The following is a 27,335-nucleotide window of genomic DNA, read 5'->3' as shown; positions in this document are numbered from 1 at the left end:
CCCTGCCATTCTCTAAGTTCCAAAGAAAAGGTATTTTTCTGCCCTAGATCAGGATAGAGGAGAAATCAGCAAATCCCCAAGGATCAGGGGAAAGCAGGCTCTGGTAGAGATCAGCTGAGTGTATGCACAGAGCCAGTGAGGACTGAAGGGCCTGTGCTGGGCGTCAGGGGGGAGCGTCTCCCTGGCTGGGGCGGTGGTCACCCCCACCCAGACCTCGCTCGCAGACACCCTGCAGGGAGCTGCCTCCCCCTCCTCTAGGCTGTGGGGCTGACCCGCTCATCCCACCTTTCCTCCATCGGCTGCATCACATTTTCCACTGAAACAGGAAGGGCTCTGGATGTGGGACACCAGCCCCATGGTGCTCACACAGCAGGAGGATGGTGACCTGTCTCAGGGACACCAAGTCTGGAATTTGCTCCTCCTGTGACACACCTGCCCCTGTCCTGAGGCCCTGGTGATCAATATCAGGTACCTCATTTAATTTTCACTGCAACCTTGCCAGCTACCTGACAATGATTATCCTTAGGACCATTTTACAATAGAAGCAGCTGAAGCACAGTGAGGCTAAGTTGGTTGTCCCAAGGTCACACCACTAGCAAGTAGAATGACCAGGAAATACTTAAGCCGAGGTCAGCTGACTCCAAAGTGCCCACACTTAGCCACTCTGTGATTTTAAACCCCATACGGGGTTGACTCCCAATAAACAATATTCCTATTTCCCATTGTCTTCAAAGTGCTCAGGCTGAGGAGAGGCAACATCTTGTGTGCATAAACTGATTGCATATTTCAGTGCACATCCAGGGCAACCTACCTGTCCCTCCCTCTTCTGACAGAGATGAAAACTCAAACTCACCCTCCCCCACCCACTTCTTAGACACTGGAAAACAGGTGTGCACCAGGACCTGCACTGAGCACACCGGGCATCACAGGCACCCCCAAATGTGCACTGTAGCCCACCCCCCAAGTAAAGCTGCACTGTCACCCACCACCACTGGAGGTTCGGAATTGGGTTTGTGGCCAGAGAGAATGGCTTAGGGGCCACCAAAGAATATTAAAATCTCTTGTTCTAAAGTTTTTAAACAAAACTCTGGATGGTGGGAGATGAGGGCAGGGCAGATCTCCTGGCCCCACCCAGATTCAGGAAAGAAAGAGACGGAGGATACAGGAACGGACAGAAAGAGGGGGATTTTGAGGACCACCCCACCTCAAGGAGGCGTAGACCGAGACAGGAGACTAAATGAGGAACAGAGAAGCGCAGAGAAACTCTGAGATGCCCTGAAAAATATATTAGAGGAAGAGGTGTGTGAGGAATTCGTAGAGTGTCACCCTTGCACAGGGTGTTGAGTACAGGACCTCAGCTGAGCAGAGCTCAGCTGTCTACTCTGGAGCGTAGGTCAGTGGTGAGCGGGTCATGCTGGGTTGTCTGATGAAGCATCAGGGCCAGCAGCCCTGCCCGATTCTTCATGGCTGTGCGCACCTTGTGCTCCTGCTCAACCAGCTCTTCCAGCTTGAGCAACTGTGGGGGGCAAGCATGAGAAGGGCCTTCAAGGATTCCATCCCACCTCTCAGGCCCTAAGGGGCGTACCATGTAAAGTACCATGTAACGTACCACGTAACGTACCATGCACACGCGCTCTAGGTCCACCTCGGCACGTCTCAGCTTCTCCCAGCAGTAGTGGTGATTGCACAAGCGTTTGGGGAGGCAACAGAAATTACCGGTGGGCTCAAAGACGTTTTTCACTAGTGGGCAACCGCACACTTCTTCATCCGGTACCTGTGGGGAAGAATGAAAGATGATGAGGTACGTGAAGGGTGGCAAATGGAGGGTGATCAGGCAGGCAGGATGCAAGGAAGAGGGGAATAGAGGGCAGGCAGGCAGGAAGGAGAGGAATGGGGAGTGGTGACCTAGCAGGGGGAAGAGAGGAATTCAGTGATTAGGTAAAGAAGAGGGGGCCAAAGGGGGATGATCAATCATGGAGAATGGAGGAAGAAGTTAAGCAGGGATGTAGGAATGGAGGTGATCAGGCAGGAAGGACGGAAGAACAGAAAGAGATCAAACAGGAAGGAGAGGAAGGATGGAGGGGGGGTCTGACAGGGAGAAGTAGATGAATGAGGGTTGGTAAAGCATGGGGGAGGTGAGGAATAAGGCTGGGAGGGTGAAAGGGATGGGGGCTGATCAAACAGGGAAGAAGAAGGGATTTAGGACATGACAAGCAGTGAGAAGGCGATTGGGGAAGTGAGGCAGGGAGAATAAGAATGGAAGGAAGTCAGCAAGTGAGAAGAGAGGAATTGAGGGTAACCATGCAGGGAGGGAGGGGGGATTGTGGGGTGGTCAGGCAGGGGCTAGGAAAAGAAGGGAGATGAGCAAGCAAGGAGAAGGGAAGAATGGGGAATGGTTATGCAGTGAGGAGCAGAGGAACGGAGGCTGGTCAGGCAGAGGGAGAGAGAAATGTTGGGGTGCGGGGTCAGGCAAGGAGATTATGAATAAATAAACAGGCAGGGAGAAAAGTAAAACTAGAAAGTGATTGGGCAGTGAGGACGGGGGTGTAGGGGAGGTCAGGAAAGGAGGAGGGGATACATAGGGATTGGTCAGGAGGCATGAAGGCAGTCAGGCAGAAGGAAGAAGGAATAGGAGGCAATCAAGCACTGGAGGACGAGAGGAAGGTGGTCAGGTAGGGAGAAGGGGAGGAATGGAGGGCGATGAGGTAGAGAAAGAAAAGTCTCACCTTGGGGTCCTTCGAGTGCTCAGGGCATAACACCTGGAGTCGCTTACAGTACCTCTTACTCCGTGGGTTGTAAACATCACAGAAGAGCCTTGTGGCTCTGGGGAGAGGTGAAAGTGAGGTGCTAAGGGTCAGGAGGAGGCTGGTCCCACCCTGAACCCTGCCCACACTTTGTCCCCAACCCCACCTATACCCTGCCGCTAATCTGCCCACCTCTGTCTCTGAGCCTACCCACATCCTGCCCTTGATCTTGCCCACCCTGCTCCTGACCTTGTCCACATCGTGCCTTTGACCCTGAGCAGCACTCACACTCACCCCTCAATGCGAGTGGGGTACATGGACGTGAAGGGCGATTTGCGCTCATACTGGGGAAAAAAGAGTACAAATGGGAGGAACTATAGACACACCCTGCGTAACCTCCCATGAAAAAGCCCCAAACAACACATTTGCTCCCTGTGGACCCTACGCTCCTGTCTGCTCAGCCGATGTCCCCCCCTCACCAGTGGCTGATGCCCAAATCTTGGCCCCTTTACTGGGGATGGAAGAAAAGCACAAATGGGTAGAGTCATGGATGTGTGTTGTATTCTCTTCTACAACAAATACCCGGGCACCAAACCTGCCCCCCTCCTCATGGACCCCACCCAGCCAAAAACACCCTTGCCCCATCTTCCCCCAGCCAATGCTCCAACCTTGGCGAAGCAGCGTTCCATGTGGCGCAGGGCAACCTGTGTATTGATGGGTTGCCCGCAGGAGACACAGAAGATCTGCAGGTTGACGCTGTTCCTGCCATGCTTGTCACTCTGCATAGGACAGTAGAAGGGCCAGTAAAGCAGTGCAGGGTGGGGACGGCAGGGCAAGATATCAGGCACCTTTCTGCTCCACCCCACCCATTCCCACTCACCTCTTCATCTTTGCACACAGCCTGCTGCTTGCCACGCTGAATGATGGCCTCAAGTTCATGGAAATGGCACTCTAAGTCCTTCAGGCGGGTGTGGGTGTCCTGCTGCTCACGGTGGATGCGCTCGAGCATTTTCTTGCCATGCTCCTCAGCAATGCAAGGGCTCTTCTGCCACTGCTGGATGCGCTTGGGCAGGATCGCATAGATGCGGCTGGAAGGGGAGACAGCAAGAATGGAATGCGTATGCGGGGGCATCAAAATAAGAAGAAATGGATGAGTGGCCGAATGGTGGATGTTTAGGATAATGAATGGTAGATGAGTGAATGTTGGTGAATGCGTGCTTGGATGGTGGATGGTTGGGTGCATGGCTAGACAGCTGGGTGGGTAAGTGACTGTTGAGGGTGAATGAGTGGGTTGGTGGATGGAATGTGGATGGGTGGTTCAGCGGGTCGGTGGATGTAAGGGTGGATGGATAGGTGGGTGAGTGGACGAATGGTGGAGGATGCATAGGTAGCGGGGTAGATGGACTTACAGCTGGCATAGATCATGCCCTACTTTATTCCCTGTTGCTTAACCTCCAGGTGCACTCACTCAGCTGCCAGCTTCATGCCACAGTCGTCCGAGCAGTACTTGGAGCCTGGCCGGGTGGGGTGCACACAGTCAGGCCCCAGGCACTGCCGCAGTGAGGCTGGGTGCTCGGCACCTGACTGCTCTGGGTCTTCTGACTTTTCCATGAGCTTCTGCTGCTTCTCCTTCTGTGAGACAAGAGTGGTCAAAGCAGGGGCAAGGGAATCAGTGTCAGCCCCCTAACCCTGTACTACTACCTTGCATTCTGCCCCCAACCTCTGCCTCCATGCCCCCCATTCCACCATTTCTGTCACCTTCCACTCCACTTTTTTCTTCAAATTCTTCCTTTTCTTCGTATCCATTGCCTGCTTCTGCAGTGCAGAATCTAGGAATGGGAAGTCCTCAGTGTCATTCATCCAGGGCTGTAGGCAAGAAAAATGCTGACAGGTCTCCCCAATTTGTTTCTTAAATGATCTCTGGACACTCCGTGCCGCCTCTCTCTTCATTGCTGAGCCTCCCTGCCTTCAATGTCCTTACCCTTCCACGCAGGGGCCCTGCCATACACTCATCAGGCTTTGATTGTCAAGAATCTCGTATATAAAAGTCCTGGTATAAGCTTCAGTACTGAGGCAGGTCCTTTTCAGACAACAGCTGGTGTATGGCCTCCTTTCCTGCCGATGGCATTGCCCCCACCTGGTACTTCTGGGACAGCTCAGACTTCTGTAGTTGAGGCAGGTGTGATCGAGTGAGCAGTTGTCAGGGGGACTATGGCAAAGTCTCTGAGAGTATCACAGTTAAGAACTGACGGGCAGACCCTCGCACCAGCTCCATTCCCCCAACCACCCTGTGTCCTAGATTCACCAGAGACCAGGGATTATAAGTAGCGCTCCTGTGCTGATGGAAGGAGGGCTCTGGGTCAGCACTAAGTGGGTGGGGATGGGCTCACCCTGCCCCAACACTCCTGGCCTCACCCTCTGGCCACTGTGGCTGGGGCCCATAGCACCTGCCTGGATGCACTAGGTCTTGCCTGCCGGGGAATGACTGGCGCCACCTGGCCCTGCTTGCCCACCTTATCCAGACACACTTGGCTAGTCCATCTGGCTGCATCTTGCCCAGTCGAATTCATAAGGCCCTGCATATCCACCCAGAAAAGCTAGACTCCACCTCCTTACACTTAGAGGGCTCAGCCTGCCTTGTCCACCCTCCAGGACACACCTGCTACCCTGCTTGCCCTACACCATGGTCCCAGACAAGCCTCCTCTGCCCAGCCGGCCCAGCCCCTCAGACATGCTCCGCCCACCTTTCTGTCCCGCCCAGTCTGCCTTGTCTCTCCAGGCTCCACATGCCTGACTCTGCCTTCTTGGACACACTCTGTCTTGCCTTAAGGCTCCCAGCCCTGTGGGTCCCATGCGCTGCCAGGCCCTGCCCGCCTCCCAGACTCTCAGCCTCATATACCCCTCCCCACTTCCTGTACATACTCTGCTCTGCCTTACCTCTCACATGCTGAGCCATGCCAAGCCCTGCCCCCTCCCCCACTTGCACGTGCCACGCTGTGCGCTGTCTGCCCTGACTCACTCACCTAGAATAATTTGACAGTCTTTATTCTGAAAACTACTCCTACCTGAACCCAGTAACGCCTGCTAAAATATATAAATATACAAATGTTTTTAAATGTTTGCGTGCATTTGCACACACACGCAAATCATTACTCTCAAAGATTAAAAGAGCAAGCACACACACAAAGAATACACACGTTTTGGTTAAGACAGTTATCAACCAGAGAACACATACTAGTTTCGAGCTACAGATGCAATATTAATAAAAACTCACCCTGGCCTTAGTCTTAAAGGAAGTCTGAACACTTTCCAATGAATAAGCATCACACGGGGCACAGAGAAGTCGCGTTAGAAACAAAAGCCTTAACTTAGTGGCCTCTCCCATTGCGGAGCACAGGCTCCGGACGCGCAGGCCCAGCGGCCATGGCTCACGGGCCTAGCCGCTCCGTGGCATGTGGGACCCCCCCCGACCGGGGCCCGAACCCGTGTCCCCTGCATCGGCAGGCGGACTCTCAACCACTGCGCCACCAGGGAAGCCCAAACCTTAACTTTTGAAAATTGAAAAGGCATATCTAAACTCTGAGGAAAAAAAATAATAACAACGGAAATTAGAAAATACTTAGAACTTAACGAAAACGAAAGCAATACATACCCAACTGTGGTCTCAGCTGACAATATAAGAAGACAGAAAATAATGATCTGAGTGATCAACTCAAATTCGAACAAGTCCCTATACTGACTCCAAAGCCACCCATTATCAACCCCCAAATCCCCTTCGACGACCCCCTCACCCACCCCTCCGTCTTCAAAGCCCTCACAAGATACCTCAGCACCCGGAAGGCGCTACACGGAGGAGAGCTTCAAGGCAGCTGAGATAAAAATGGCAGCAAAGCGACTTCCAGTCCGGTATCGAACTTAGCGCCACCCCTTCCCGAAAGTACTGTGTTTGCACTTGCTCCAGACCCTTAATATCGGAGCTGCTGTACAGCCCAAAGTTTGAAGCAAATGGTTACAGAGAAACCATAGTTACAGAGAAACCATAGTTACATGCACGGTGTTCTGTGCGTCATGAAGGATACACTAGTCTCTTTTGACGTCACCGCCTCACTGTTTCACACATCCGAGTGATCTTCACCGCATTATTGTATGTGGCAGGAAAATTGATCCCTTTATCATTTCCAATTATTTTGAATAATTACATATTAGTACCATTTTACTATCTGCTATTTCAATCATGAGGTAGGCAATGAGAAAAACAAAAACAAGTAAATCAGCTTTTAGAAGTCGAGAAAGTAGAAAAAGATTTATGGAAAGGCAGGAAAAATAGAAAGAAAAATGTAAGAAGGTAGTAATAAGTTCATATTTGAAATTTATACTTTATTACATAATCAGTAATAAAAAATTGTCAATGGGGTAAACTCTCCAGTTAAAGTCAGAGATTGTCATTTTGGATGAAAATTAACAAGTCTAGCCATATGCTGTTTATGCCAAACCTGGCAAATCATAAGGATACAGAAACGTTTGAAATAAAAGGATGGAAGGAAATTTGCCAGGTACATGCTAATCAAAATAAAGCAAGGTCAATTATATTAATATCAGACTAAAAATACTAAGACAAATAGTATTAATTGGGGTTCAAATGGTCATTCTATAATGATTTGATTCACCATGAACATGTAAAAATCTTATATAATACATGATTAAATCCAATCTTATATAATTAAATCCAATCTTATATAATACATGATTAAAATGATGTAAAATGAAAATAAAGAAAAATATATTAGTAAAAGTAAAATAGAAAAAAACATTATCATTGTGAAAGATTACAATCACACTGCTCACCTTTCAGGACTCAGCTTTGGCATCACCGTCTGGGAAGCTCTCTCTGCTTCCTTTCCATCTGGATGACCAGCCTCTCTTTGAATGAATTTGTGGACATAATTATATAGCAAGAATGTTTCTTTTATTTTAATCTTGAAATTAAGAAGTAAATGGAGGCATTGTCTGAAACCCTCACAACTGTTTTGTCACACCCATCTTCCTCAACTAGAAATGAAGGCAGGGACAATGTTGGTCTTGCTCACTACTGGTTGTGCAGTGCCCAGCTTACACATGACACACAAGAGTGTCCAGTAGCCACTGATGACCAGGTGCCTTGCCTGGTGTTGTTGCAAAGTGGCAAATTACTGCAATTTATCTGGCTGCATATTATTCCTTGAAGATAAGAGCAAATAAATGCTGTAATTTACACTAGAGTTGCATCTAACTAATCATCATGTAGAAAAGCAAAGTTCAAAAATGTTAAGATGTTGCTGTTAAGAAGCTATTGTCCTGGTTCGAGCCTAGCCTCTAAAGACAGTATCCCCTGCTAAATCTTCACAGTTTTTATCAAATCCAGTTTAGGGATTGGGGCAAGAGGTGAGAAATTCGAGCTGAACTAAGAAGTAGTCTGCGAGCTCTAAAGAAAGCATTACTACCTCTCTACGGCTGTGAATGTTTATAAGCACTACTTGTTTTGTCCCAGCTAAACTTTTAACTTCCCTTTGAGTTATTTTTCATCACCGTGGCTCATTCAAAGAATCTCGGACAGCGTTTTGCTCTTCACCTCTGACTTCAGACCTACTTCTCCAATATCTCCTGTCTCTTTACTGCTGATTTCTTTCATTCCCAGTTCCAAAGCCCTAGTTCAGGTTTCCTGTATTTTACATTATAATGAACTCCCACCTCTGACATGTGGCTGGCTAATCCATTTTGCCTCCAGGGTTGTCTTCCCAAAGGGCCACAGATGAAAAAATTATGTCACCATTCTCCTTGGGAATCTTCCCTGGATTCCCAGGGTATTCAGAATCAGTCCTCCACTCTGTGGTGTGCCCATCAAAGTTCTCTATGACAGGGCCCCACCTTCCTGTGATAGACAAATCCTCTTCCCAGGCCCTCCAGGTGTCAAACACTCAGGACATCCTGGATAGTCACTCTCTTGTCAATGCAGCATGGGCTTCCACATTCTAGGCCTTTGCTCAGGCTTGTCCTTCTCTTTTGCTTAGTCCTGCTCACCCTTCAAGACTCAGCTTTGGCATCACCATCTGGGAAGTTCCCTCTACTTCCTTTCCAACCAAGTGACCTGCTTCTCTTCTGAATGCACTTGTGGAAATAGTTATAATAGTGAGTGGTGTTCCTCTTATTTTAACCTTGGAATTATAAAGGATGGGGGAGAGTTGCCTGTACTTGTCTGTTTTATATTTGTCTGCTTTTGCCTGTCAACTTTCTGCTTATCTTTCAACGTTAAGCTCAGGTGCCTGCCCCACTGGGAAGCCTTCCCCAAACCCCTTGCTCCTCCTTTTTTAGTTTTCTCACAACACCTCTGTCATTCTGCTTTGTGTCACTGTGTGGGTTGCAGGTTTCTCTCCTCTACTAGACAGTTAAGGCAATGCTGGACTGTGAAAGACTCCCAGCACAGTGTTCCTACAACAGTTGTTGGGGATTCATATATTGGATATTATAAAAACCAAAGTTTTAAGGTTTATTTTAAGAAATAGTCTTCACAAAGTGAGAGAGTGGCATGGACATATATATACTACCAAACGTAAAATAGATAGCTAGTGGGAAGCAGCCGCATAGCACAGGGAGATCAGCTCGGTGCTTTGTGACCATCTAAAGGGGTGGGATAGGGAGGGTGGGAGGGAGGGAGACGCAAGAGGGAAGAGATATGGGAACATATGTATATGTATAACTGATTCACTTTCTTATAAAGCAGAAAATAACACACCATTGTAAAGCAATTACACTCCAATAAAGATGTAAAAAAAAAAAGAAATGATAAAGGGAGTCCTGAAGGTTGAAATGAAAGGACAATAGAGAGTAACTTGAAGCCATATGAAAAAATAAAGATCTCAGTAAAGGTAAATACATGGGCAATTATAAAAGGCAGGATTATTGTAACAATGCTGCATAACCACATTGTTTGTTTTCTACATGATTTAAGAGACTACTACATTAAAAAAAGCAATTATTAATCTAGAAGCTACTATTATTATAACTTTGGTTTGTAACTCCACATTTTGTTATCTTCATAATTTGACTGGCTAATGCATTCTTTAAAAATTATTAGCTTAAGTTTTTGAACACACAATGTATAAAGAAGTAATTTTGTGAAATCAACAACTGAAAGAGGTGGGGATGGGGCTATTAAAGGAGAAATTTGTATATGCTACTGAAATTAAGCTGGTGTAAATTCAAATTAGAGTGTAATAACTTTAGGATGTTAAATGAAACCCCCATGGTAACCACAAAGAAAATTGCTATAAAATATACACCAAAGGAAATAAGAAAGGAATTTTAAAATTTCATTACCAAAAAAAAAAAAAACCCAACAACTAAACACAAAGGAAGACAGTGTTGCAGGGAAGGAGGGACAGAAAGCTAAAAGACATACAGAAAACAAATGCCAAAATGGAAGTAAGTCCCTCCTTATCAGTAATTATTTTAATGTAAATGGATTAAACTCTCCAATCAAAAGATAGAGATTGGCAGAAAGGATTTTTTTCAAAAAAGTGATCCAACTGTATGGGGTCTACAAGAAATTCATTTTAGATCCCCGAACACTAATAGGCTGAAAGTTAAAGTATGTAAAAGGTTATTCCATGCATAATAAACAAAAGAGAGCAGGGATGGCTATACGAATATCAGACTAATAAATTTTTAGTCAAAAACTCTTGACAAGAGACAAGGAAGGACATTATATATTAATAAAAAGTTCAAAACAGTGAGAATATATAACAATTATAAACATTTACATGCCTAATAACAGAACATCAAAATATATGAAGCAAAAATTGACAGAATTGAATGGAGAAATAGTTTTACAATAATACTTGCAGACTTCAATACTCTACTCACAATAATGAATACAACAACCAGACAAGAGATAACTAAGGAAACAGAGGACATGAACAACACAGTAAAGAAACTCGATCTAACAGACATATACAGAACACTCTACCCACTACAGCAGAATACACATCCTTCACAAGTGTACATGGGACATATTCCAGGATAGACCACATGTTAGGCCACAGATTAAATCTCAATATTTTCTAAAAGTTAGATATCACACAGAGTATCTTTTCTAAAAACAATGGGAATGGGCATCATCAGAAAATCTACAAGCAACAAATGCTGGAGAGGGTGTGGAGAAAACGGAACCCTCTTGCACTGTTGGTGGGAATGTAAATTGATACAGCCACTGTGGAGAACAGTATGGAGGTTCCTTAAAAAACAAAACATAGAATTACCATATGGCCCAGCAATCCCACTACTGAGCATATATCCAGAGAAAACCATAATTCAAAAAGACACATGCACCCAAATGTTCATTGCAGCACTATTTACAATAGCCAGGGCATGGAAGCAACCTAAATGCCCATCGACAATCAAATGGGTAAAGAAGATGTGGCACATATATACAATGGAATATTACTCAGCCATAAAAAGGAACAAAATTGGGTAATTTGTAGAGACGTGGATGGATCTAGAGACTGTCATACAGAGTGAAGTAAGGCAGAAAGAGAAAAACAAATATCGTATATTAATGTATATATGTGGAATCTAGAAAAATGGTACTGGTGAACCGGTTTCCAAGGCAGAAATAGAGACACAGATGTAGAGAACAAACGTATGGACACCAAGGGAGGAAAGTGGGGTGCGGGCGGTGGTGGGATGAATTGGGAGATTGGGATTGACATATATACACTAATATGTATAAAATAGATAACTAATAAGAACCTCCTGTATAAAAAATAAGAATAATATAAAATATTAAAAAAATAAAAGCAATGGGATGAAATTAGAGATCAATAACAGAAAGAAAACGGGAAATTTCAGAAATCTGTGGAAGCTAAACAACACACTTTTAAGCATCCAATGGATCAATAAAGAAATCACAAGGGAAATTAGGAAATACTTAGCGACAAATGAAAAAGAAAACATAACATACAAAAGCTTATGGAGGACTTCCCTAGTGGTGCAGTGGTTAAGAATCTGCCTGCCAATGCAGGGGACATGGGTTCAATCCCTGGTCCAGGACCATCCCGCATGCCATGGACCAACTAATCCCATGCACCACAACTACTGAGTCTGCGCTCTAGAGCCCATGAGCCACAAATACTGAGCCCACGCACCACAACTACTGAAGCCCATGCACCCTAGAGCCCGCATACCACAACTACTGAGCCCGCGTGCTGCAACTACTGATTCCTGGTGCCTGGAGCCCCTGCCCTGCAACAAGAGAAGCCACCACAATGAGAAGCCTGTGCACTGCAACAAAGAGTAGCCCTTGCTTGCCACAACTAGAGAAAGCCTGTGCACAGCAACGAAGACCCAACACAGCCCAAAAATAAGTAAAATTAAGAAAAAGAAAAGCTTATGTGACACTGTGAAAGCAATGCTAAGGGATAATTATAGCTATAAACACATTAAAAAACAAGAAAGATCTCAAGTCAACATCTAACTTTACAACTTAAGGAACCTGTAAAAGAGGAAAAAATTAAATCCAAAGCTAGCAGAAGGAAAGAAATAATAAAGATTAGAGATAAAATGAAATAGAGAATAGAAAAGTGATAGAAAAGCAACAAAACCCAAAGCTGATTCTTGAAAAGATCAACAAAATGGATAAACATTTAGCTAGATGGACTAAGAAAGAAACAGAGGATTCAAATTATTAAAATCAAAAATGAAAGTGAGTACATTACTACTGATTCTACAGAAATAAAAAGAATTAAAAGAGAGTACTCTGAGCAATTGTATGCCAACAACTTGGATAACCTAAATGAAACGGACAAATTCCTAGAAAAACAAAGCCTACCAAGACTAAACCATGAAGAAATAGAAAATCTGAAGAGACCAATAATTAGTAAAAAGATTGAATCGGTAATCAAAAATCTCCCAAGAAAGGAAATCTCTGGGCCTAATAGCTTTCCCAATGAATTCTACCAAACATTTAAAGAAAAACTAACATCATTCCTTCTCAAGCTTTTCAAAAAAAAATTGAAGAGTAGGGAATGTTCCCTAATTCATTCTATGAGGCCAGCCTTATGCTGATCCCAAAGCCAGACAGACACTACAAGAAAAAAAAATCCATCACAGACCAAAATCCCTTATGAACATTGATGCAAAAATAGTCAACAAACCAAATTAACAGCATATTAGGATTATACAACATGATCAACTGGGATTTATTTCTGGAATGCATGGTTGGCTCAACATGAAAACTGAACAATGTAATACACCAACTTAACAAAATGAAAGGTCGAAAAGCCAAATGGGCATTTCAATTGATGGAGAAAAAGCATTTGACAAAATTCAACACTCTTTCATGATAAAAAAAAAATCAACAAACTAGGAATTGAAAGAAACTACCTCAACATAGTAAGATTGATGTATGAAAAACCCACAGAAAATACCATACTCAGTGGTAAAAGACTGAAAACTTCCTCTAAGGTCAGACACAAAGCAAGGATGCCCACCTTTGCTACTGCTATTCAAAATAGTGGAAGTCCTGACCAGAGCAATTAGGCAAGAAAAAGAAATAAAAGGCATATAAATTGGAAAAGAAGAAGTAAAATGATCTCTGTTCACAGATAATATGCTCTTATATGTAGAAAACCCTACATTCCATAGAGACACCAAAAAAAAAACCCTGTTAGAACTAATATACAAATTCAGCAAAGTAGCAAGACATAAGGTCAGCACACAAAAATCAGTTGCATTTGTATGCACTAACAATGAACAATCCAAAAAGGAAATTTAAAAACCAATTGCATTTATAATATCAAAAGGAATAAAAATATTTAGGAATTAACTTAACCAAGGAAGTTAAAAGACTTGTACAATGAAAACTACAAAACATTTCTGAAAGAAAATAAAGACAGAAATAAATGGAAAAATAACCCATGTTCATAGATTAGAAAACATAGTTAAGATGTCAATACTGATCTAGATTGAATGCAATCCTTATCAAAATCCCAATTTTTTTTCACACAAAAAAATCCTAAAATTCATATAGAATCTCAAGGGACCTTGAATAGCCAAAACAATCTTGAAAAAGAAGAACAAAACTGGACGACTCACATTTCCTGATTTCAGTCTTACTACAAAGGTACAGTAATCAAAACAATATGGTACTGGCATAAAGACAAACATAGAAGCCAATGGAATAGAACAGAGAATCCAGAAATAAACCCTTGTATATATGATCAAATGATTTTTGAGAAGGCTATCAAGACCATTCAGTGGGGGAAAAACAGCCATTTCAACAAATGGTGCTGGGAAAACTGAATATCCACATGGGAAAGAATGAAGTTGGATCCTTACCTAACACCATATTAAAAAAAAAACTCAAAATGGATCCATGACCTAAATGTAAGATCTAAAACTCTAAGAACATAGGGCAAACACTTCACAACATTAGATTCAGCAATGGTTTCTTGGGTATGACACCAAAAGAATAGGCAACAACAACAACCAAAAAAATTTGACAAATTGAACTTCATGAAAATTAAAAATTTTTGTGCATCAAAACACACTATCAGGGCTTCCTTGGTGGTGCAGTGGTTAAGCATCCACCTCCCAATGCAGGGGACATGGGTTCAAGCCCTGGTCCAGGAAGATCCCACATGCCGTGGAGCAACAAAGCCCGTGTGCCACAACTACTGAGCCTGCACTCTAGAGCCTGCAATCCACAACTACCGAGCCCACGTGCCACAATTACTGAAGCCCGCGCCTAGAGCCCAGGCTCCGCAACAAGAGAAGCCACCACAATGAGAAGCCTGTGCACCGCAACAAAGAGTAGCCCCGGCGTGCCACAACTAGAGAAAGCCCACGCACAGCAACGAAGACCCAATGCAGCCAAAAATAAATTAATTAATTTTTAAAAAGACACTATCAATAGAGTGAAAAAGGCAACACACAAAATGGGTGAAAATAATTGCAAACTGTATATCTGATAAGGGATTAATATCCAGAATATATAGAGAACTCCTAAAACTCAACAACAAAACAACCCAATTAAAAAGTGGGCATGGGACTTCCCTGGCAGTCCAGTGGTTAAGACTTTGTGCTTCCAATGTAGGGGTCACGGGTTCAATCCCTGGTCAGGAAACTAAGATCCTGTAAGCTGCACAGTGCGGCCAAAAAAAAAAAGTGGGCAGAGGACCTGAATAGACATTTTCCAAGGAAGACACACAGATGGACAACAGGCACATGAAAATACACTCAACATCACTAATTGTTAGAGAAATACAAATCCAAACTACATGTAATACCGCTTCACACTCATTAGCAGAGCTACTATCAAAAAACAGAAAATAACTAGTGTTGGCAAGGATGTGGAATAATTGGAACCCTTGTGCACTGTTAGTGGGAATGTAAAATGTACAGCCACTATGGAAAAAAGTGTTAACAGTTTCTCAAAAAATTAACAGTAGAACTACCATATGATCCAGCAATTCCACTTCTGGATATATATTCAAAAGAATTGAAAGCAGGGTCTTAAAGAGATATTTGTCCTCCCATGTTTATAGCAGCTCTTAGAAAGAGCAATAACTCCGTTCTGCCTACCGGTACCGGGAATGTGGTCTTTTCAAATCTGCCACTGAACTGGGGAGTTGGGGGTGGGAGTAGGGAAAGTTAAAATGCCACAGAACTTGCTGTTCGTACTGAGATTCAGTATATGTTCTTGACTAAATGCTTCCCAGGTAACTGAAAAACTTTGGTTGATTTCCAGAGTTGTGAAAAAGTTGATTTTGACAATATTGTGCCAGTTTTTTCATTGCTTTTATGGAAGGGTGAAATTCCAGGGATCCTTACTCCTCCATCTTTGCTAATAGTGCTCCCTTTTATCCTTTTTTACATCTTTAGGACCTGCAGTGATTTCACCTCTGTCATTCTTAATCTTAGTGACTAGTGTCTTCTCTCTTTTTTTCCTGATCATTCTGGTTAGAGGTTTCACGATTTTATTGATCTTCTCAAAGAACTAGCTTCTGGTTTCATTGATTTCCTCTATTGATTTTCTGGTTTCTATTTCATTGATTTCTGCTCTGATCTTTATTATTTCCCTTCTTCTAATTACTTTAGATTTAATTTGCTCGTACAGCTTTTGTTTCTTAAGAAGGAAGCTGAGATTACTGCTTTAAGAGCATTCTTAATTTCTAATATAAATGCTTAGTGCTATAAATGTACCTCTAAATATTTCTTTAGCTGAATCCCCCAATTTTTATATGCTGTGTTTTCATTTTCATTTAGGTCAAAATATCTTATAATTTCAAGTTTTATTTCTTCTTTCATCTACAGATTATTTAGAAGTATGTAATTTAGTTTCAAAACATTTGGGGATTTTCCAGGGATCTTTCTGGTTTTGATGTCTAATTTAATTCAGTTCTGGTCCCAGGCCATACTTTGTATGATATGAATACTTTTAAATGTATTTGATTGGTTCCATGACCCTGAATATGGTCTATCTTGGTAAATGGGTTACATGTGCTCTTGTAAAGGAAGTGTAGTCTGCTGATATGCTCTACAAATGTCAATGAGGGCAAGTTGGTTGATAGTGTTATCCAAGTCTTCTATATCCTTACTTCTTCTCTTCTGTTTACTTATTCTAGTGATTATTGAGAGAAGGGTGTTGAAATATTGGACTGTAATTGTGGATTGATTTATTTCTCCTTGCAGTTCTATCAGGTTTTTCTTGACACTTTTTGAAGCTCTGTTATTAGGTCCCTAAACATTCAGGATTGTTATGTCCTTTTGGTGAATTAACCCCCTTATTATTACAGAATGAACCTGTCGAGAGAAAAACTGTGACTCTAAGAGTACTTAAAGATTTTACTCAACGGATGTGCATCAGTTAGAAACTTAAGAACGATAAACTTCCCAAGCTGAGGCAGGATTAATTTATGTAGGGCAAGAAGGGCATATGACTGTGGTCTGTCCCAGGCTGCAATTTTTCTTATCTGTAACTGCTGAAAATTTGTGGTTCGAACTGTTGAGGGACTGTTCCAGTTTTCCATGCCTTCTTCTCAGGATCATAGGTGCAATCTCATGCCTGCAGCTTTCAGAACAGTTTTTTTGAAACCTGTTTCTGTCATTCTTAAAGTTTTTCAAAGTTCAGGAGAAGAGGAGATTGAAAGAAGGAGGAGGGAAGAGAGAAGGGGAGATCAAGATGGCAGAGGAAGAGGATGCAGAGCTCACCTATACCCACAAACACATGAAAAATACATCAACGTGTGGAACAATTCTCACTGAAAACAAACTGGAGACTGGCAAAAAGGCTGTAAAAATGATCCACACAGAATCAGCTAGGAAGGGAAGAGAAGCAATCAGGTCAAGACCTGCACCCCTGAGAGGGGGCACAGAAGATGAAGGGGACTGCACAGGCTCAGAGGTCCTCCCTGGGGAGTGAGAAGTTCAAGCCACATATTGAGCACCCAGCCTTGGGGTCTGACACGGGGAAGACAAGAAACTGGAGCTGGTTTGAAAACCAGTGAGACTAATAGGAGGGCTGTAAGAAACCTACACACCACTCATGAAGAGCATGCACATGCTTGCTTACTCCCCGGAACAAGGGTGGGGAAGCATATTGAAACTACCCAGGACTCTGGCTGGTTTCCCATGACCAACCCAGCATGTGACCCAGCCTGAGCTAAGCCTCTGCTCTGGCCCCACTTGCTCCATGGTGCAGCTCTGCATTAGGGTGAGGGCTACCATGGCAGAGGGGAGTGCGCAGTTGTGAGGGACCGAGCTGGCTCAGACCCAGCATGGCATCTAAACAAGGTGAAGGCAGCCATTGCTGGCACTTGCAGGAATGGTCCAGAACAGTGACTGGTGCTGGTACTGCTACAGCCTGTGCCCTGACCCACACCAAGCACCTGCTCCAGCTCCTCTTGCTCCAGTACTGCTCCCCTTTGGGACAAGGGTGCCCGTGCTGGGAGACGGGAGAGCACACACTTAGAGGGAATGGAGCCAGCTCAGACCAGACTCTTAGGACTTATGCTCCAGCAACTTAGGACCCACCCCCACCCCTACCCCCACCCCCACCCCCAACAGGGTGGTGTTGGCCACTGAGCAGAGGAGAAGCCCTAGACCACATCTGGCCCTGGCTCTAGCCCCTCCATTTCCAGCCCCACCTTCTACCAATGTGATAGCTACCAGCACACTCTGGGGGAAGATGTGATTCATGCTCACTTCAGATCCAGCTCTCCCATCAAAGCCACTGGGCACATGAAGACAGTATTGTGATGCTCCCACACAAGGACCCTCCTTCAAGATTGGTATAGGTAACTATTTCACCTAATTTCATAGAGACAGAGGAAGTTAAGCAAAATGAGAAGGCAGAGGGATTTTTTCAGATGAAAGAACAAGAGAAAACCCCTGAAAAAACAACTAATGAAACAGAAATTATTTATTATTATTAAAGAGTTCAAAGCATTAGCAATAAAATGCTAACCGAATTAAGGAAACAGATATATGAACACAGTGAGAATTTTAACAAGGAACAAGAAAATATTAAAAAGAAACAGGCAGAACTGAAGAATAAAATAACTGAAATGACAAATACACTAGGAGGAATTAACAGCAGACTAGGTGATACAGAAGAACACATAACTGATCTGGAAGATAGAAAAATGGAAATCACCCAATTAGAACAGCAGACAGAAAGACAAATGAAAAAGAAAACGAAAGCAACATACGAGATCTACGGGATAATATAAAACGTGCCAACATCCGCATTATAGGGCTTCCAGAAGGAGAAAAGAGAGGAAAGGGAATTGAAATGTATTTGAAGAAATTATGGTTGAAAACTTCTGAAACCTAAAGAAAGAAACAGATATCCAGGTACAGGAAGCACAGAGGGTCCCAAGCAAGATGAACCCATACAGACTCACACCAAGATATATCATAATTAAAATGGAAAAAGTTAAAGATAAAGAGAGGACTCTAAAGGCGGCAAAGAAACATGGAGTCAGTTACAAGGGAACCCCCATAAGGCTCTCAGCTGATTTCTCTTCAGAAACTTTGCAGGCCAGAGGGAGTGGCATGATATATTCAAAGTCCTGAAAGGGAAAAACCTGCAACTTAGGATACCCTACCCAGCAAGATTACCATTTAGAATAGAAAGAAAGATAAAGAATTTCTCAGACAAGCAAAAGCTAAAGGAATTCAGCAATATTAACCTCCCTAAAAGAAATATTGAAGGGTTTTCTCTAGAAAGAAAAGAAGCAAGAATCTATTGGAAAGGCAGATATATAAAAGGATTGATGATCACTTAAATAAGCCAGTACATAGATTAAAAAACATCAAAAAAATTTGTAAAAGCAATTGTAACTACAATTAACAGCAAAAGGATAAGCATGAACATGTAAAATAGAACATCAAAATCACAAAATGTGGGGGAGGGAAGTAAAAAATGTACATCTTTTAGAATGTGTGTGACCTTAAATGATTATCAGTTTATAGCAAGTAGATACAATTATGGGTCAACATATATGAATCCCACGGTAACCACAAATCAAAAATCAACAATAGATACACAAAAAAACAAAAAGAAAGGAACTCAGGCATACTACAAAAGAAAATCACCAAACCACAAAAAGAAAAAGAAATGAACAAAAAACTACAAAAAAATGAGAAAACAAGGAATTAAATGGTAATAAATACATACCTATCAATAATTACTTTAAATCTCAATGGACTAAATACTCCAAACAAAACAGGGTGGCTGACTGGATAAAAAAACAAGACCCTTCAACATGCTGCCTACAAGAGACTTCAGGGTGAGAAAACACACACAGAATGAAAGTGAGGGGATGGAAAAAGTTATTTTGTGCAAATGGAAATGACAAGAAAGCAGGGCTAGCAATACTCGTATCAAAATACACTTTAAAACAAAGGCTATAATGAAAGACAAAGAAGGGCATTATATAATGATAAAGGGATCAATAGAAGAAGAGGATACTACACTCGTTAACATATATGTGCCCAATACAGGAGCACCTAAATATGTAAAGCAAATACTGACAGACATAAAGGAAGAAATTGACAATAGTACAATAAGAGTAGGAGACTTTAACGCCCCACTGACATCAACGGGCAGATCACTGAGACAGAAAATCAATAAAGCAATAGAGGTCCTAAATGACACAATAGACCAGTTGGACTTAATTGATATCTACAGGGCACTACGTGCAAAGAGAGCAGAATACACATTCTTTTCAGGTGCAAATGGAACGCTCTCCAGGATAGATCACATACTAAGTCACAAAACAAGCCTCAACAAATTTACGAGGATAGAAATTATTTCAAGTATCTTTTCTGACCACAAAGGCACAAAGCTAGAAAATAACTACAGAAAGAAAAAGGGGGAAAGAACAAACACGTGGAGACTAAACAACATGCTATTAAAAAAAAAGTCAACAAAGAAATCAAAGAGGAAATCAGAAAATACCTCAAGACAAATGAAAATGAAAACACAATTTTCCAAAATCTGTGGGATGCAGCAAAATCAGTTCATAGCAGTACAGACCATTCTCGAGAAATAAGAAAAATCTCAACTAAACAACCTAGCTTACCACATGAAAGAATTAGAAAAAGAAGAACAAACAAAGCCCAAAGTCAGAAGTAGGAAGGAAATAATAAAGATCAGAGAGGAAGTAAAAAAAATAGAGATAAAAAAACCAAAAAGGTAAATGAAACCAAGAGCTGTGTTTTAAAAAGGATAATGAAACTGATAAACTTTTAGCCAGGCTCACAAAGAAGAAAAGAGAGAGGACCCAAATAAACAAAATAAGAAATGAAAGAAGAGAGATAATAATGATATCACAGAGATTAAAAAAATCATAAGAGAGGGCTTCCCTGGTGGCGCAGCGGTTGAGAGTCCGCCTGCCGATGCAGGGGACACGGGTTCGTGCCCCGGTCCGGGAAGATCCCACATGCCATGGAGCAGCTGGGCCCGTGAGCCATGGCCGCTGAGCCTGCGCGTCCGGAGCCTGTGCTCCACAATGGGAGAGGCCACAACAGTGAGAGACTCACGTACTGCAAAAAAAAAAAAAAATCATAAGAGAATACTGTGAACAGTTATATGCCAACAAATTGGACAACCTAGAAGAAATGGAAAATTTCTAGAAACATACAGCCTGCCAAGACAGAGTCAAGCAGAAACACAGTTTGAACAGACTGATCACTAGAAGTGAAATTGAATCTGTAATTAAAACATATAAAACTTCCAGGAGGACCTTCAAGATGGCAGGGGAGTAGGACATGGAGATCACCTTCCTCCCCACAAATACATCTAAAATACATCTACACATGGAACAACTCCTAATGAACACCTACTGAACGCTGGCAGAAGGCCTCAGACTTACAAAAAGGCAAGAAAATCTCCACGTGGCTGGGTAGGGCAAAAGAAAAAAGAAAAAAACAGAGACAAAAGAGTAGGGACAGGACTTGCCCCTCTGGGAGGGAGCCGTGAAGGAGGAAAAGTTTCCACACACTAGGAAGCCCATTCACTGGCGGAGATGCGGGGTGGCGGGGCGGAAGCTTCGGAGCCATGGAAGACAGCGCAGCAACAGGGTTGCGGAGGGCAAAGCAGAGAGAATCCCGCACAGAGGATTGGTGCCAACCACCACTCCCCAGCCTGAGATGCTTGTCTGTTCAGGGCAGGTGGGGGCTGGGCACTGAGGCTCAGGCTTCGGAGGTCAGACCCCAGGGAGAGGACTGGGGTTGGCTGCGTGAACATAGCCTGAAGGGGGCTAGTGCACCACAACTGAGGGAGTCTGGGAAAAAGCCTAGGCCTTCCTGAGAGGCAAGAGACCATTGTTGCAGGGTGCTCAAGGAGAGGGGCAATCCCACCATAGGAGCTTCTACCTACATGCACTCACAGATGGCAGGGCATCACCCATGCGAGCCGCAGCTGCTACCTAGGATCCCAGAGGCGGGCGCGACGGCTGCCGCTGCTGCTGCCGAGGGTCCCGGGAGCAAGTGCAGGTCACTGCCCACACCTTCCTGGGAGCCTGTGCTGCCCACCACTGCCAAGGGTCCCATTATCTGGGGCCAACTTCCCTGGGAGAATGCATGGCATGCCTCAGGCTGTAGCAACTTCCTGCTGGCCTCTGCCACTGCAGGCACTCCCCCCACACCCCAACTGTGACAGCTGTATCCCTCCCTCTCCCCGGCCTGAGTGAGCAAGTGAGCCCTAATCAGCCTCTGCTTTCACCCCTCTTGGCTGGGCAGGAACAGATGCCTGAGGGTGGCTGACAGGCAGAGGAAGGGCCAAAACCAAAGGTGAACTCCAGGGGCTGTGCGACCAAGGAAGAGAAAGGGAAATCTCTCCGTGCAGCCACAGGAGCAGCGGATTAAACCCCTGCAATTGGCTTGGTAAAACCTGAATCTGTGAAATATCTGAAGAGAAAACGAGTGTTCCCACAATCGAGGCTGTGGACTTTGGGGGCAACTGTGGACTTTGGAGACAAGTACATGCAGGAGTAAGGCCAGATCAGAGTCTGAGCTGGCCCCACAGTGCCACAGCAGGTCCAGAGACCTACCTAGAAGTATTGGAGGACCATTGTTTGGGGGTGCGCAAGGAGAGGGGATTCAGAGCACCGCCTAAACGAGCTCCAGAGACGAGCGTGAGCCGCAGCTATCAGTGCGGACATGAGAGATGGGCATGAGACGCTAAGGCTGCTGCTGCAGCCACCAAGAAGCCTGTGTGCGAGCACAGGTCACTATCCACACCTCCTCTCCGGGAGCCTGTGCAGCCCACCACTGCCAGGGTCCCACGATCCAGGGACAACTTCCCCGGGAGAACACACAGTGCACCTCAGGCTGTTGCAATGTCACGCCGGCCTCTGCCACCACAGGTTTGCCCCGCATTCTGTACCCCTCCCTCCCCCTGGCCCGAGTGAGCCAGAGCCCCCTAATCAGCTGCTACTTTAACCCCATCCTGTCTGAGCGAAGAACAGACACCCTCAGGCGACCTACACGCAGACGTGGGGCCAAATCCAAAGCCGAACCCCAGGAGCCGTGCAAAAAATAAGAGAAAGGGAAATTTCTCCCAGCAGCCTCAGGAGCAGTGGATTAAATCTTCACAATCAACCTGCATCTCTGGAATACCTGAATAGACAACGAATCATGCCAAAATTGAGGCAGTGGACTTTGGGAACAACTGTAGACTTGGAGTTTGCTTTCTGCATCTAATTTGTTTCTGGTTTTATGTTTATCTTAGTTTAGTATTTAGAGTTTATTATCATTGGTAGATATCTTTATTGATTTCGTTACTCTTCCTTTATATATATATTTTTTCCTTTTTCTCCTTTTGTGAGTGTGTATGTGTATCCTTTGTGTGATTTTGTTTGTATAGCTTTCCTTTTACCATTTGTCCTAGGGTCCTGTCTGTCCGTTTTTTTTTGCTTTTGGTTTTTTTTTTTAGTATAGTTTTAGGGCTTGATATCACTGGTGGATTTGTTCTTTTGGTTCGGCTGCTCTCTTCTTTCTTTCTTTCTTTTTTTAAAAATTTTTAATATTTTTTTATTTTAATAACTTTATTTTATTTTTTCTTTCTTTTCTCCTTCCTTCCTTTCTCTCTTTCTTTCTTTCTTTCCTTCTTTCTCTCTCTCTCTCTCTCTTCCTCCCTCCCACCCTCCTTCCCTGCCTCCCTCCCTCTCTCTCTCTCTCTCTTTCTTTCTTTCTTTCTTTCTCCCTTTAATTCTGAGCCGTGTGGCTGACAGGGTCTTGGTGCTCCAGCCAAGTGTCAGGCCTGTGCCTCTGAGGTGGGAAAGCCGAGATCAGGACATTGGACCACCAGAGACCTCCCAGCTCCACGTAATATCAAACAGTGAAAGCTCTCCCAGAGATCTCCATCTCAAAGCTAAGAGCCAGCTCCATTCAACAACCAGCAAGCTACAGTGCTGGATACCCTACAACTAGCAAGGCAGGAACACAACCCCACCCATTAGCAGAGAGGCTGCCTAAAATCATAATAAGGTCCCAGACACCGCAAAACACCACCGGACACGGTTCTGCCCACCAGAAAGACAAGATCCAGCCTCATCCACAAGAACACAGGCACCAGTCCCCCCCACCAGGAAGCCCGCACAACCCACTGAACCAACCTTAGCCACTGGGGGCAGACATCAAAAACAACAAGAACTACGAAGCTGCAGCCTGCAAAAAGGAGACACCAAACACAGTAAGTTAAGCAAAATGAGAAGACAGAGAAACACACAGCAGATGAAGGAGCAAGGTAAAAACCCACCAGACCAAACAAATGATGAGGAAATAGGCAGTCTACCTGAAAAAGAATTCAGAGTAATGATAGTAGAGATGATCCAAAATCTTGGAAATAGAATGGAGAAAATACAAGAAACGTTTAAAAAGGACCTAGAAGAATTAAAGCGCAAAGAAACAATGATGAACAACACAATAAATGAAATACAAAATTCTCTAGAAGGAATCAATAGCAGAATAACTGAGGCAGAAGAACGGATAAGTGACCTGGAAGATAAAATAGTGGAAATAACTACCACAGAGCAGAATAAAGAAACAAGAATGAAAAGAATTGAGCTCCCAGCCCCGCCCACCCCGGCGGGTGAGCAGACAAGCCTCTCGGGCTGATGTTGAACTATCCTTGTGTCTCTGGAATAAACCCCACTTGATCATGACTTTTTTTTTTAACATCTTTATTGGGGTATGATTTCTTTACAATGGTGTGGATCATGACTTCTTTAGAACTACAAGCTCCTGAACTGCTTTCGTCCACTGATCTTCTTTCTAAGTTACAAGAGAAGACAGCTTTACCAAATCTTTTATTTCAAAACATTGAACTTCTGTTTTCCACCTTCCAAGGGTTTCCAGAAAGAAAGCAAAACCACAGACTTGTCAACTGTCAGAGAGTTTAGATACTTCAAGTTCTGAAAGTGAAGCAGAGAGTGAACCAGAACAAGTTTCTGGTTACAATAGACTACTTGCCACATTAAAGGATGTTTCCAAGGAAGATGAGGAGGAGGAAGAGGAAGAAGAAGACAGTGTTATAGATGAGACAGAAATGAATCTTGAAGATGGCGATAGTGACATCAGTGTGGAGGAAGAGACGGCAGTAGCGTCTACTGACATGCAGAAGAATGCGGCCTTACCTGCTGACCCTAAGGGAAAAGATGGGCACGGGCCACCTGGCACATCAGAGGAATCCCCAGAGGAGTTTACAGATGCAAAACATGAGTCACTCTTCAGCCTAGAAACCAACTTTCTCGAAGAGGAAAGAGAAGGCAACTGTTCTCTGAAAGCATTACAAGATCCATTTGCACAACATGTAAACAAAGAACTGAAAGAAAAAGAAATCCAGGCTGTTGCCACAAATCCCAAAACTACCCACCAGCTAAAATGGCCCATCCTGGGCCAGCTTGTCTTTTCATCCAGGTTTCAACAGTTGGAAACCGGAAACCTTTAAACCCCCAAAGGACATTGACTTAAAGTCACTTCATCTCCAGAAGCCTCTGGAATCCACCTGGATCAAGACCAACAGCCAGTTCCTCTCTGGTCCCCCAAATTCAAGTAGCCCCTTCACACCCCTCCAGAAAGAGCTCTTCTTAATTATGAATTCTTACCGGGACCTGTTCTACCCAGAAAGGACTGCCCTGAAGAATGGGGAAGAGATCCGCCACGTGTACTGCCTGCATGTGATAAATCACGTCCTCAAAGCCAATGCCCAGGTGCTTACCAACAACAGCAGGTGCCGAAGCCAGAAACTTGGGGTGGGTGATGATGATGACTTCAGGGACCAAGGGCTAACGAGGCCCAAGGTGCTGATAGTGGTGCCATTCCGGGAAGCTGCTTTGCGGGTGGTACAGCTCTTCATCAGTCTTCTTGAGGGCGACAGCAAGAAGAAAATAATTGTAGGCAACAAAAAGAGGTTTAATGGAGAGTATGGCTCAGATCCCGAGGAGAGACCACCCAACCTGCAGAGGCCTGAGGATTATGAAGCTGTATTTGTCGGCAACATCGATGACCACTTCAGGACTGGAGTGGCAATACTGCAGAGAAGCATCCGACTTTATGCCCCCTTCTATTCGTCAGACATCCTCATTGCCTCCCCTCTGGGCTTGAGGACCATCATTGGTGGAGAAGGAGAGAAGAAGAGAGATTTTGACTTTCTGTCTTCTATTGAGCTTCTCATCATTGATCAAGCTGACATTTACCTGATGCAGAACTGGGAGCATGTCTTGCATTTGATGAACCACATGGACCTACTGCCCTTGGACTCACATGGGGTGGACTTTTCTCGAGTGCGCATGTGGAGCCTCAATAATTGGTCCAAGTACTATCGTCAGACGCTGCTGTCTGGGGCCCTGCAGGATGCCCAGATCAACTCTGTGTTCATCAAATACTGCGTCCATGGGCAAGGCCAGGTGGCTGTGAGGAACGTCCCGATGACAGGCTGCATCAGTCATGTCCTGGTGCTGCTCCCACGTGTCTTCCAGAGGATGGAAGCTGAAAACCTAGCTTCAGTGATTGATGCCAGGTTTAACTTTTTCGTCAACAAGATTTTGCCTCAGTATCGTGATGCAGTCATGTCTCACACGCTTATCTATGTCCCCTCCTACTTGGACTTTGTGCGTCTCCGAAATTACTTCAAGAAGGAGGAACTGAACTTCACTCATATCTGCGAGTGTGCCCAGAAGTCTGGTGTCTCCAGGGCCAGACACTTCTTCCTTCAAGGAGAGAAGCAGTTCCTGCTCCTCACAGAGCGCTTCCATTTCTACAAAAGATACACAATAAAAGGCATCAGGAACCTGATTTTCTATGAACTGCCAACATATCCCCACTTCTACAGTGAAGTCTGTAACATGTTGCAAGCCACCACCAGAGGAGAGGAAGCTGCCTGGACCTGCACTGTCCTCTACTCCAAGTACGATGCCCAGAGGTTGGCTGCTGTGGTCGGGGTCGAGCGGGCTGCACAGATGCTGCAGTCCAAGAAGAACGTCCACCTCTTCATTACTGGAGAGAGATGAGAATTGGTTGGACAGGAAATGGTGTTTGGTGTGATATGTCATGCTTGGTTCTGTGTCACTTGGACCTGATTCTGATCACTTACACAAAGAAGGGCTGCAACAAGGAAGGAGCACCAGGCAGGTTCTTATCAGATACTTCTTTCTTTTCAGATCATATATACCTGAAAAGTTCAGTGTAAACCAGATTTTGGTAAAACCCATCTTTCAGAGGTCAGGGGAGAGCTCATGGGACTCTGAGAAGTTGATAGAAGGAAACTTCTACTTGTGAATTTTTTTGGACGCCATAAATTCTTTTGTTGTGACTTCACCTCTAATTTATTACACTTGGTAAATTCTTAAAAAAAAAAGAACGAAAAGAATTGACTCAATCTACACTACCAACTCTGCAGGGGTAGTGTGAAAGCAGCATAGACAATATGTAAACAAATGAGTGTGGCTGTGTTTCAATAAAACTTTATTTATAAAAACTGGTGGTGGGCCAGATTTGGCCTATGGGTTCTAGTTTGCTGATCCCTGATATAAAGAACTCTTAAAAATT

At 44.1% G+C, this 27,335-nt stretch overlaps 3 protein-coding genes across 3 annotated transcripts in view; 2 read left to right on the top strand and 1 right to left on the bottom strand.

Annotated features, from left to right (window-relative positions):
• The window catches only part of LOC125963073 (U3 small nucleolar RNA-associated protein 25 homolog), a 153,118-nt gene that overhangs the window by 21,179 nt on the left and 104,604 nt on the right, over positions 1-27,335 (top strand). The gene's annotated exons all lie outside the window — the stretch shown is intronic.
• Positions 1,370-5,172, bottom strand: LOC125962910 (CXXC-type zinc finger protein 1-like). Its single transcript, XM_049704501.1, has 8 exons — positions 4,503-5,172; positions 4,213-4,376; positions 3,625-3,832; positions 3,413-3,523; positions 3,039-3,088; positions 2,727-2,823; positions 1,622-1,774; positions 1,370-1,516 (listed from the first exon to the last, which is right to left on the bottom strand). Exons 1-8 carry the CDS (start codon positions 4,692-4,694, stop codon positions 1,370-1,372), a joined length of 1,122 nt encoding a protein of 373 aa, XP_049560458.1. The 5' UTR covers positions 4,695-5,172.
• LOC125962909 (U3 small nucleolar RNA-associated protein 25 homolog) lies at positions 4,956-27,264 on the top strand. Its single transcript, XM_049704500.1, is given in 4 exon segments — positions 4,956-4,973; positions 6,556-6,650; positions 24,636-25,218; positions 25,220-27,264. Coding segments are annotated over 4 exon segments (2,274 nt in total). The 3' UTR covers positions 26,798-27,264.

This window comes from Orcinus orca, chromosome X, assembly GCF_937001465.1.
Source record: "Orcinus orca chromosome X, mOrcOrc1.1, whole genome shotgun sequence".
NCBI classification, from domain to species: Eukaryota; Metazoa; Chordata; class Mammalia; order Artiodactyla; family Delphinidae; genus Orcinus; species Orcinus orca.
The sequence above is the reverse complement of the archived record's forward strand: the minus strand, read 5'-3'. Positions and strand labels throughout refer to the sequence as shown.

Excerpts from the sequence above, each read along its gene's own strand:
- LOC125962910 (XM_049704501.1), bottom strand. The coding sequence starts at position 4,694 with ATGAAGAGAGAGGCGGCACGGAGTGTCCAGAGATCATTTAAGAAACAA. Across the intron at positions 3,833-4,212 it reads GGCATGAAGCTGGCAGCTGA|CCGCATCTATGCGATCCTGC; the intron begins GTGAGTGCACCT and ends CTCCCCTTCCAG. Across the intron at positions 1,517-1,621 it reads ACCTAGAGCGCGTGTGCATG|TTGCTCAAGCTGGAAGAGCT; the intron begins GTACGTTACGTG and ends TGCCCCCCACAG.